The sequence below is a fragment of the Lissotriton vulgaris genome, chromosome 10 (genome assembly GCF_964263255.1).
Source record: "Lissotriton vulgaris chromosome 10, aLisVul1.2, whole genome shotgun sequence".
Lineage (NCBI taxonomy): Eukaryota > Metazoa > Chordata > Amphibia > Caudata > Salamandridae > Lissotriton > Lissotriton vulgaris.
The window spans coordinates 49,062,275-49,074,639 of record NC_141698.1 but is presented as its reverse complement, the minus strand read 5'-3'; the positions used below and the strand labels follow the sequence as shown (position 1 = coordinate 49,074,639).

At 44.4% G+C, this 12,365-nt stretch overlaps 1 protein-coding gene across 2 annotated transcripts in view; it reads right to left on the bottom strand.

Annotated features, from left to right (window-relative positions):
* ARAF (A-Raf proto-oncogene, serine/threonine kinase) overlaps positions 1–12,365 on the bottom strand; it is a 173,591-nt gene that overhangs the window by 65,589 nt on the left and 95,637 nt on the right. The window contains exons 7-10 of one of the 2 annotated variants that reach the window (XM_086940425.1): positions 9,587–9,722; positions 5,788–5,815; positions 5,574–5,698; positions 5,228–5,430 (exon numbers count right to left, since the gene is read on the bottom strand). In XM_086940425.1, coding sequence (XP_086796551.1) covers positions 5,228–5,430; positions 5,574–5,698; positions 5,788–5,815; positions 9,587–9,722 — 492 coding nt within the window. The remainder of the gene's footprint in view (positions 1–5,227; positions 5,431–5,573; positions 5,699–5,787; positions 5,816–9,586; positions 9,723–12,365) is intronic. The other variant, XM_086940424.1, reaches the window with a different exon arrangement.

The window sequence follows — 12,365 nt, the reverse complement described above, 5'->3', positions numbered from 1 at the left end:
GAGGCTTTGTACGAAAGAATGGAAAACAGGACCAGACCCTTGCAAAAGTTACTATGTTGAGTAACAGAATATGTAGAGCCTACAGAAAGCATAGTGTGTGGTTAAGGTACCTGCTTACCGACCAGGGAAAGCTTTTGTGAGCCATGTGGTGCAAACCTAGGTTGAAAGCAATGAAGCACAGATAACATACCTATGCAGCGTGCCCCATTCTCAGCCTGAAACAACCTCTCTAAGTCAATCCTGAATAGAAGGTACTCAACTGGCTGCTGTCAACGAATGAGTCAAATTCTAAACACTCTGTTTTGCACATTAAGTCAAGCATTTTGAAAGTTGTTGCTCCTGACCAGACACGCAAAATCGACCTCTGAGGTAAGCGAAGACTCTCCAAGTCAAGATACAAACATTTTGGAAGAAAAACCTCTGCTGTCCAGTCTCTTCCTATGAAATCCTTTCCACTAACAAATACTCCCACAAAACAAAGTGGAGGGAGCAGAAGTGCTGCTGATGTCCAGAATCTATGGGCACCCTTACAGGAACTGGCTTGTGGGGAGCAGACCTCGCCGGAGTGTATAGAGCCCAAGACTCAAGGAAGCGCGTGTAAGACCGCTGTTAAAAAAAACAGGTGCAGACCCCGCAATACTAAAAAATTACAGGCCGATCTCTCAGTTACCATTCCTCTCTAAAGTACTGGAACAACATGTACTAAAATCCCTGTCCGTGTACTTGGAGTCCCACTCTCTGCTTCACGAACGACAAGCAGGGTTCCGAGCACATCACAGCACCGAGTTGGTGATGCTCTCGGTGCTGGATGAACTGAGAGGCCTGGCTGACGGTAAAAAACCGAGCGCCCTGATTTTGTTAGACCTTTCAGCGGCGTTCGATACCGTCAGCCATGCGTTGTTGCTGGAAAGACTGAGTGATTTTGGCATCAAAGGCCTGGCCTTTAGTTGGTTGCAGTCTTTTCTGTCAGGAAGGACACAAAGAATACAACTTGGAGAAGAAGCTTCCGCAGTGGGAAAGTTAGAATGTGGGGTGCCTCCGGGCTCGGCCCCATCCCCACTGCTGTTTAACTTATACCTACAGCCTCTGATTGCCTCCCTGGCGAGTATGGGCTGCACAGTATACAATTACGCGGATGACACGCAGCTGTTGCTGAGTGTCGACAATACAAGTGCAGCTCAACTCCACACTCAGAATATCTTGAGATACACGGTCCAGTGGATGACAGGAAACCTCCTAAAAATCAACCCAGATAAGACTGAGGTCCTGGTGATTCCATCCGCCACTTCACCATGGTGTGATCTCTACTGGCCCGCAGAGCTAGGCCCAGCCCCAAAACCCAGCCTGAACGTGAAGAGCCTGGGGATCAAATTGGACTGTGACCTCTCTATGGTCAACCAAATTTCCTCAGTAGTGGGCAGTTGTACTAATATTATCCGACAGCTACGGAAATTAGTACCTATCATTTCCTAATTTATGCTACGTTCCATTGTCGCAGCCACTGTGATCTCAAGAATAGATTACGGAAACGCCCTCTACCTTGGCCTACCAAAAACTCTGACAAATAGGCTACAGGTGGTGATGAATGACGCTGCCCGTCTTATCTTCAGATTGCCAAGACGTACCAAAGCATCCCCCCTGTTACAAAGTCTCCATTGGCTCCCTATCAAATAACGAGTGGAATTCAAAAGCTTGTGCATAGCCCACAAAGCCATCTATGGTATGGCGCCCGCATACATTAAAGATCGTCTGACAGTGTATAGCCCAAAGAGAGTTCTCAGATCCTCAGACTCTCAACTATTGGTCTGCCCTCAGTACAAACTTGCCACCAAGGGCGGAAGAGCCTGTTCGGTGCTGGTTCCTCAGCTATGGAACACACTACCTGAGCCACTGCGCAGGGAAGAAAACCTCCTACGCTTTAGAAGGGGGTTGAAAACGTTGCTGTTTAGGAGGTCCTTGTGAGCCACTTAGGCTAGTGGATGCCTTCTGTATTGTCAAAGTTGTTGTTTTACCATCGATTCCCGAGCGTTTAGAGGCCTGTAGGTGATTGAGCGCGCTATAAATCAAAAATAACAATAACAATAACAATAACAAGAAGCCCAAAGGTGTGACAGAGCCCAATGTGAAGCCGGAGGAGCCCAAGGATCACTCAGAGGTTGGAGAAAGCACAATCATGCTAGGAGATGTGGATGCGACTGTGCATGGTGCAGTAAGCAGGGGTAGTACTGGGGTTGAAAGAAATCATCCTAAGAAACTATTGGTGCAGGTACTGTCCTCTTTAGTTCCATATATGTCAGACACCTGTACGATTACTAATATAGTGCAGCCTAAACATCACTCGTGTGGCGTTTCACACCCTGGTCCTCCAGGCGTGCTGGCCCTGGCCTTGGCCCAGTGCAGAAAACAATGACTGGTGTTTTTCAGTAAATGGCCTGAGAGGACCCACATGTGGTTAAAGTTATCCAAACTAGTGGCCCCCCTGGGCATTTTGAGTGAACATTTTTGGGATCAGTCTGCTTCTTCAGACCCTGCACAATCTGATAAACTCTTACCTGAGACTTTAATCTTTAACCCTATTACCCTGAACAACAGTGGGGAATCAGTTTTGAGCAGCTGTTTTTAGAAATACAGTAATACAGGGATCCATGACCTCCTGAGATGGGCCACAACCACTACTGTCACCATCAAAAAGACTTGCGGTGACAATGTCAATGGGAGGACTACGGACTGGCAGAGGGTAGACCCTACTCACTACTAGTGCAGGTACTTCCTGTGTAACCGTAGGACCAGAATGTGGCAGTACATATCCTGCAAATAGAGGGAGTACCAAGAATAGCACTCCTGCTCCATTTCCTGCTCTGGCACAAACTCCGCCACTCCTTTTTGCAACTAAACCACCTCCACATGTAGTTTTCGCCTTTGATCCTATGCTAGTAGGGACTGTTGAGGTTGCGTATTGGTGATGGGTGTGGAGCTGCAGGAAGGAAAGAATATACTTTCATTCTACAATCTGACGGACACATTGATCTAATAGTACAGCCCTTACGTCCTGTGAAAAGAAGGATATAAATAAAAATGACCTTTCAGATGGTCAGGTAGGTTTGAAACAATCTTTGCCGCCACAAGGCATAGGTACAGAGGTAAGAAGGGATGTGGCGATGAATGAACGCAATGCTAGCCTGCCCACTGAGAACACTTTCTTACCCACTACTTTCAGTTTATTGCACTTTGTTCGTCGGGTGGGTAGGAAAGGATCCCTGATTGAGTTTTGCACAGGAGGAAATTTGTACCATAAGACCCTGCAGCGCAGGATGGACCAAAAGAAATACTGGGTCCTCTGGTGCGGACCTATAAAGCCTATTGTCGCTGTTCAACGCAAAGACTGTGGTTGGTTTTGCCCATGCATCCTTCCACTGAGGTAGTGAAGCACTTTGGCTGCCTTCTTAAAAGATCGCATCGAAGCAGGTCTTGGGAGTGGATCAATATCAATATTTTGTGATGTATCCAGCCAAATAGAATTCTAAAATTGTAGATAGTGGGTCGCTTCAGATGTGGGGAGTGGTGGAAGGGATAGACTCTTGCTGTCATCTGCGTCCTGATGCTCTTCAAACAAGCAGAGGATCGGAGTCCATTTCTTGTATGGTGTGCTATTAACACTGGCGGGCATCAGCACATTTATCCCTTCATTCCTCCTCCTCTGTTAGTCTCTGAGCCTCACTCTTGTACTGCAGTATCTTGACTGGGGCCAGCAGGACATCATGAGGAGATGGTGGTAGCGGAAGCGGCGCTGGGGACAGCTTCTACATCAGCACAGGAGCAAGAGGAACAAGCGAAGGTCCTGGCAATGGCGCAAAATTAGATGGTGCCAAGGAACGTCCCAACATTATAAAAGGGATGCTGGAGGAGGACTAATTTCCACCAGTTCTGTCTCAGGTGAAGATACAGCCAGGAACAGAGGAGAGTGGTGATGGCTTACCCTTCAACCACAATCGCCTCATTGATGCTGCTGTTGCTGCTGCTGCCGTCGACAGAAGTGCCTATCAATGAGGATCTGCTGCGTCGCCACAGAAGGCACAACTGCTGAAAAGGAGCATTCCTCTGAATCAGCTTCAGAGACTGCATCTGAAGAAGACAAACGCACAAACACATCAGCCCGGAGGCCAGCAACTGCCAGCGAGCCAGCCAAGTGCATTCAATCCCAGTGGCCCAGAGATGCATGATACCACAGTCTGTAGTCCCCAGTCACAGATAGTGAAGTCTGAGGGTGCGACTTTCAGACTGCCCAGACCCGCATGGCTGATTAGCCAGGCTATTTCAGCAGGTAACGAAGGGCTGCATCCACACAAACGGAGAGACTGTATCTAATACGGGGACAGAGAAATCTGCCTGTATGAATGCTAAACTTTGTCAATATAAACATATCAGGCCTAAAGACTACTTAACTGACCAATGAGCTAAATATCGGTTATAACATAGTGATCCACATCTGTGTATAATGTATGCATATTCTCTGTATCTTTGCACAAGGTACTCTAGGTGAGGGAGTTTTCGTGAGAAAGAAAGAGAGAGAAAGAGAGCATGCAGAAGTGGGCACCAAAGAGGGTATGAGCATACAACCCTGCACCTGGACCGCCTTTACCTTTGTAGTAGTGGGCAGTATTTTGTTTTACTGTATGAGTATAATACTTTTCTGTAACAAGATGATAAGCACAGCGCTGGATAATGTGCCTGTTGGTTGATGGTTGACTTTTGAGTCCCTTACATGACCTCCGTGAGAAGGCTTTGGAAGTTCACCACTGCTAGCCTGGGAGTCAAGTGTGGAAAGGGTGAATTTGGTCCAGGAATAGAGCTATAGTAGCATGAACCCTACGACACCAGTGGCAAACAACCTCAACTACCAGAGTTTGGTCCGTAGCCCCTGTCTGCACTCTGGCACCCGGCATGGGGTCTGACCCACATACTTCGCTTTTTGGTACTGTGGCAGGCATGGATGCCACTTCTGCTACAGGAAAGTGCTTTCCTAGAGTATAAACGAAGGGTAGAGGGTGGGGGGTGTTTGAGGATAAGGTATGAGAGAGATGTATAAGATTTCTGGATGAAAATAAAGCTTTGTTAAAAGGAATGAATGAGGCTCATAATATACAATTGTAAATGGGCATCGATATATGCTGATGGTTAAGTGCCACACTGTGTTGTGGTTCATTCTGAAAGTCAGTCGCAAAATTACCTCAAGACTTGCATCTCATTTTTGAAGGCCTGGATCTGCTCAGCTGTGGGATTGGTGACCTTCAGAATCTTCACTGCCACGTCCCCATGCCATTTGCCTTTGAAGACTGTGCCAAAGGAGCCAGTGCCGATTCGCTTTTTAACATCAACTTCATTGCTATTCACCTCCCAGTAGTAACCTGAATCCCGATATCCAAGTGGTTTCTGTGTGGGGTTTGCAGACAAAAGTTATCTTGACGAACTGATCCCAATAACATAGGATGAAATAGCCGGCATGTGCACAGGCTCACATGTATATCTGGAAGACTTGCACAAAACAATGTCAAAGTGATGAAAGTCACACTTACCACTTTTTTGTCAGCTGAGGAAGAGGGTTTGCGATCAGAAGGCGATTTGGGATGTGGTGACTTCCTCCCGGGGGAGACTACGTTAGAGCTGCCAGGGGACACTCTAGGAGCACTGTCGCCTTCTGCTATCGGAAAGACAGACAGCATTCTAATCAACTGGTGTGCCAAAGAGAGAGTGACCTACTGGTAAGTAGAGGAAGAAGTGTGTACTTACGGGAAACTGCTTGGCCACTCAATGCCAGCTGCAAAAGAGAGCAAAGGGTACAGGAGTTAGCTCAATAAACATTAAGGGTACAGTGTGCACCAATGTTTACATTGAAGAATGAGAAAAATATCACAGTGCAGTTCCTAAAAGACTATATCCATATGAAATACATTTTAATATGGTGGTAAGAACATCAAAGCATCCAAAAATACTGGACAAGAATTCAGAACCCAACTAACTGTGCAGAAGGAGAGTCCTTAAGAAGGGCCCGCTAATGTGATCTGTCTGAGAACTCATCACTGAAAGGATTACAGTTGGGCTGATTTGGCTTATTGTTGTCTTTTTAATTGTAAACTGATGCAACAGTATCAGAGTGATTTACAAATAGCTTAGATGATATCAAGCACACAACATGAAACACCACAAAGAACAGTTGGGGTAAATCATCCATGGGAAGGACAGGCATATGTACACAGTTTATTTCTTGGAAATAATATTTTCAAAAGACGCTCTTTGGGCATCCACCTTAACATTAGGATGCTCTGATTAAATTCAGCATACTTCCTGGGTCTTGCTAACTTTCATGTTCTAGCTTGACTTGAATGTTTTCAGTATTATTCATCTTGGGGATATCGGAAAAGAGAGTGATTTGCTCCTGGCAACTAGGGAGCATCACACAATTATCGATCTGTCACGGAGGTTATGACAGCAGGTTCAGAAAAATCATACTATATGTGTTACAGTAAATATTGAATTGGATTTTAGATTTCAGTAGGAACAAAGGAGAGGTACGTTTTAACTATATTGGGGTTATCTAGATGCTTTATTAGATTCTCTGTATGACTGGAGCTGCTTCAGGCACAATGCATTTCATTGCAGCTAGATACATTTCAAGCACACCAGTCTGAATTGTGTTACCTTCATTGACTGACAGCAGCACTGCTAGTAATTTGAAAGTTCTTAGAAGAGATCATGGGCTCAGTACCTTTCAAGTCAGTAGACAGTAGATTGCCTTGGTAACATGGCCTTAGCACTGAAGAATATCATTTATGAAGTTTAGTGACAAAACTGTAGGAGAGACTCTAAGCAGCTTCAACTTATCCAACAATATTTGTGTGCAGGAATGAATGCTTCTTTCTATAAACAGAAGAAGCCAATCCGTGTCGCCCAGTTTTAATTTTAGCCAATAGGAAGTCATTTAACTTTAGGAAACACCTTCATTTTCAAGACGTGATTGAGAAATGTCATCCTCATGCTGGTCATCATATATAAATGGGGGAAAGACTGCCATCTAATGAAGCAAGCTACACATTATTTTATGTAGCAATAATCATGGAGAGAGGTTGTGATGAACTCTGAGGCACTCCCCAGGTAACACATGTCTGGACATCCAAATGACCCAACTTGTTCCATCAGAAGGCAGGAAGATAAACCATTCAGCACAGTTAGTTTTCCTTAGGGTGCCCATTTTATTCCATGCCATCACGGACAGTTACCAATCGTGGTCTTTTCACTTACAAATCATTGCTATTAGGTTCTTACTCTTTACTCCAATGTAAGCAAACCAACACTACAACGCTACACAATGAACGAGCGCCTTGAGACCCTCACAGGTGAGTAGCCGCGCTAAACAAACTGATTGATTGTCACATGAAGCCCAGGTTTGAAACAGTGTCTGCTGACTTGAAACGAAGTGGTGACCTTAATTTTCCCCATCCAAATGGGGGGCATGCTCAGCTATGTCCCAATGCTGGCAGTATTGAGGGCTGCTACAGTAAAGATTTGTGTGGTTGTGCGGCTAAGGACATTGTGGCTATTGTGGAATAGAATTGGTATTTGAGGTATTTGGGTTTTAATTATCCTTTCCATGGCTCTCCGGTCCATCAGTATTTAGCCTGTGGCTCTAATGATTCAGGTGGGGAAACTGAAGAGTGATGGCTATATATTTATACAGTCTTCGTCGCCAATGTGCCAGTGTTAAAATGATCCTTTCCGTCCTCTTTGGAAATATGAACTATAGTATATTTGTCTGGCATTCACACGGGTCGGGCTAGAGCAAGGAGATCTACAGGTTTGATGTGTCTTTAACATTGAGCTGATGGCTGTAATTATTTAATCTACAAACTAATGGAAGTCATACCTCTGTAGACGTTAATGGTAGCCATTTTGGATGAAGCTACCAGAAGGCAAAAGTGTTTGGTTGAAAGACCTTAAGGAAGCTGCAGGTAGGGTTGCAAATAGAAGGTATACTATTTGTAGGGATTAAGATTAGGCAAGCAGACCAATGACACTGGGAAGTTTTCCAAACCGCATTGTAATGAAAGCTGCACAATCCTGGTTGTAAAAAGGGAACATGCAATGAATAAGGAAGAGAAGCTGTGACAGCAAAGTGTTCATGGGAAAGTGTCATATCAATTCCCCAGGCATCAGCAAAGCTACATCCCACCCCCTGCCGTTTGTAAGCCATGAATGCCTGTATTGTGTGGCATAAAATAATTTTAACAGGTGCAAAAGGTACTTACTTTTTACATTGTTTGTCAAAATCACAACTGGGCAACACACCATAGATGTCTGTTATCAGAGAAATAACTGGTTCCTCTTGTAAGGCATCTCATGCACTTACAAAACACACTATCTTGGGTAGAAATATGGAAGACGAAATAAAAGCCAAGCTTACAAAATCAATTGTAGTTCAATTAGACTTATCTGCTTCTAGATTACTTCTGCTTTCTGATATCACAATCCAAGTGTCCTGACTGCCGATTGAGTGCCAAATATCCAAATGGGGGCTTCAGAACTTGCAGTTCCAGCACATTTTCCCTGACTTTTTATAAGCATTGGAAAAGGATTTTGCAATTATGTGTACCAGAGTCAATTTACATTCTGGGTACTCATTTGTGGTGAATCGAAACTCTTTCAGTCAAACACTGTTGCTGTAGATTGTGTTCATGAGTCATACTAATAGCCTAGCTATAGTACAAACAAGCCTTTAATGCAAGTGACTCAAGTTGGAATCAATCATACTCCCTGGGACTGAGAACAAAGGTTATTAATGGGACTCTTGCATTTGTAAGTAAAGTGATCCATGATGGAGGCTCTGTTCAGATATCAAACATATATATATATGTCTTAAATGCACAACCAGCCAACAGACAAAACGTTTAGAGTGTGAGTAAGAGAAACCACTCATTTTGAGGGGCAAATTTCATACTCAGCTCTTGGCGAAGATTAGGTGGGAGATACGAGACACATTTTGGGCCTAACATTAGTAGTGACATTTTTTGGAATCAAGTTAGCCCCCAAAAAAGGCAGCTTCTACAATTAGAAATCAGTGGGAAAGCATACCGATCAGGGACATTAGCTATGCGTCATCAATAGTACACTAATCTGGACATCCTTTTCTATACTCAAAATATGGGAATTTCGCTTACAACCAGGATGTCGCTAGAATACATTTCACACTAGAACACCTATAGAAATGAAAAATGCATCCCTTTATCTACTTAATTCACCTGTGCATGGAAAGCATTCACTTAAAGATGCTTATTCACACTCAAAATTTGCCCAGACCAACGTACGTTTTACTGTTGTGGTTCTATTAATAATCACCACAAAATCTACTTAGTGTTGAAAGGAGGGGATGTTCATGGAGAAACAAAGACATTTAATCATATTATATGCATTTTAAACAAATAGTGATGATTAATTCCCATGCCATATTTAGAAGAAAGGTACTAACAGCTTCAAGCAGATAGGAGGGTGCATTTCTTCAAACTCAGAAGAGTGCATGGGCAACAGTTACATTTACCTCTATCATGCTGCTGTCCACTGGTGTTGTGGTGCTAATCATGTGCACATTGGGGGTGGAGGTGGAGCGGTGTCGTTGCAGGGGTTGGCCCTCACCAGGAAAGGTAAAAGCATCTGTGTTCCTATGCACACGGGCACTGAAAAGTAAAAGGAGAGAATTTGTGTGAACAGGTAGTGACACTGCCACCAAAGTCCAGATCAAACAACACATCAAATGCAGCTTGAGGCAAAAATAGACGATGAACCATCAAGAAGCTTTTAATTAGCCTAGTTATTTAACAATAGTTTGGACTACATACCATTCTAAAGTGTATTGTCATTGCCAGTAACACACAACACATTCTGACTCAGCAAAAAAGGTGCCATCACCAAGCATCTGTGACTGCAGTAAGGATGCTGCAATACTGGGCGTGTCTTTCGAAGATGGCACCACTGACCAGGCATAAAAGAACATGCCACCACTGGCAGAAGGCAGAGAGAGGACTATGCTGTTCAGAAAAGATGTAATCTAAGAATTGATGAGCTTCACGCACACTGGGTAGCATTAACATATATTTAAAGCAGGCTTATGCTGATATATTTTGTACTGAGTGCTTTAGCAACAGTATATAGAACAAAAGCAATACCATAAAAGACAATTGTCTTTTTAAAAAATGACCAGGAAATACATTCAAAATTGTCAAATGAAGACAGACACCATATTTTTAAAGTGTTTCATACAAACACCAGTCAGGCTAAAAGCAAAAGCAGACTATTTGAAAAGTAATCATCATAAAGCTTTATTCAGCCACAAAGACCATAAAAGCACAATAAAAACACCGTTTAATATGCCAGATCACAATAAAATCATGCAAATATCAACTGTCCCCCACATTTAAAAGAAAAGTAAGAGTACTTAAAGAACTATTTTAAAATCCCTGTGAATTACAAAATTTCATGACAGCTTTTTGGCTCACATACAAGAGTCCTTCCAAACGCATAACCTTGAGCTAAAGTGCATGTCTCCTTCTCAGTGCTTGAGTAATACAGTTTAAGGCTGAGCAGCAAATAGTTCGGGACTCCAAGCGCTGGAGGAAACACAAACCCTCCTGGTGATTGTTAAAATATCTCCCTCTCAAAATTGGGCACAGAATCCGTAACCTGAGAGAGGAATGTAGCATGCAAAAGAGCATAAAGTTCTTCGTTAATCAATGAAGTTTCCCATCCTACGGACAGTAAGGTAGCGATGGAAACTAAGTACCTGGCAATGGGAAAGGCACCAAAAAGTGAATCTTGTTCCCGTGTCACCTACTTAGGTAGAACCTTAGCTCTGGTTCATTTACCCAGGACAAATAGGACTCCACACTTTTTTTTTTTTTGTGAATACCTTTATTTGACATTTTCAACCAGATACAAACACGGGCCTACAACCCCCAGGGCTGGCCGCTAAGCAGTTGCAACACAGTACTACAATGAAAACTTCAGACCCAGCCTCCCGGGAGCATAGGAGCTACATCCACAATACGTACTGGTTGGAAAACATATCAAATTAGAAACAGGATACAAAAGTTTTCATTTTATAATATAAAATATAAGGATCAGGTGCCGTACAATTACTCAAGCTACGAAGTGGTGGCGAGCGAATTAGCAATGTGTCCACAGTGAATCCATTTTCATGTAAGTCAGTGGCGTTTAAGCAAACGACACCCAGGATGAACAAGCATACTATTACGGTTCGCACCAACAATTACGCCCGCCCCTTGGCCCCGAAACATCGCGAGAGTTGAGGCACAGATATGAAAACAGAGATGGGCCTAACAAGGAACCCACTACACTGACCCGGAAAAGGAGAAAAGAAAAGGCCTAAGAAAGATAAGAAGAGAAAAAAGGCCATAGAAACAAAGAAAAACAAAACTCCCATCCCCCACCCCCCACCCTGCACCCCTGCAGATGACTACGGCCTACCCCCTAGCAGCGTGCCTGTCGCCCAAAAACCGAAACCCGAAATATAGAAGAAACAGAGAAAAAAGGAAAAGAAATTAACCCCACCCGAAGAGGGGAAATGGAGGAGGGCTTAATTCGAAGCACTCCCGGTCTCTCGCCCCCGACCTAACCAACCCCGCCCCGGACTCCGTTGATTCAATAAAACAATCCCGTTAACCATAATACCACAATGAACAACCCAGAAAACAATCTCAGCCTTGGCCCCGGCGATGAAATTTGCTGAGTCCGTAAGGGGAAGAAAGCCCCGTCCTCAAAAAATCGAATGGTACACAGAAATTGGCAGAACAGGGGTCCACAGATGAAAAAGGAACGGCAGGTCCCAAAGTAGTCGGCTGGTACCAACGATGCCCCTCCCCGTCTCCGAAGCCAGGCTTTATCCCATCCGCCATCTTGATAGACTGACTGGGGAGGGGGGGTCGACACGGTCCAAAACAGTTCACAGTCCCAATTAGAAGGAATCGAAGTGGGGACAGCACAAAAATGTTCCGACAGTTGCAAAACCGGGATCCCAACGGGTTAATTGAATCACCAAGCACAGTACTTTCGGGTAGCTCCACTGCGATGGGGGCAAATACAGCTTCCAGCGCCGGGTCTAAGTACGCCACCGGGGCGTCAATCGAAAGGCGAGCTGGCCGCCGGGTCTCGGGCGTCAAGTCAGGATCCGGTCTCGACCCTTTGACTTCATCCGCCGCCAACAGCAGGTTGCGGGTCCGTGCTTCAACAGTCTCCTGGAGCGCCACAAGGGCCTCCAGCACCGTCCGCAATGACGGGCCACTTTGAGCCTGCTCCGTCAGCCT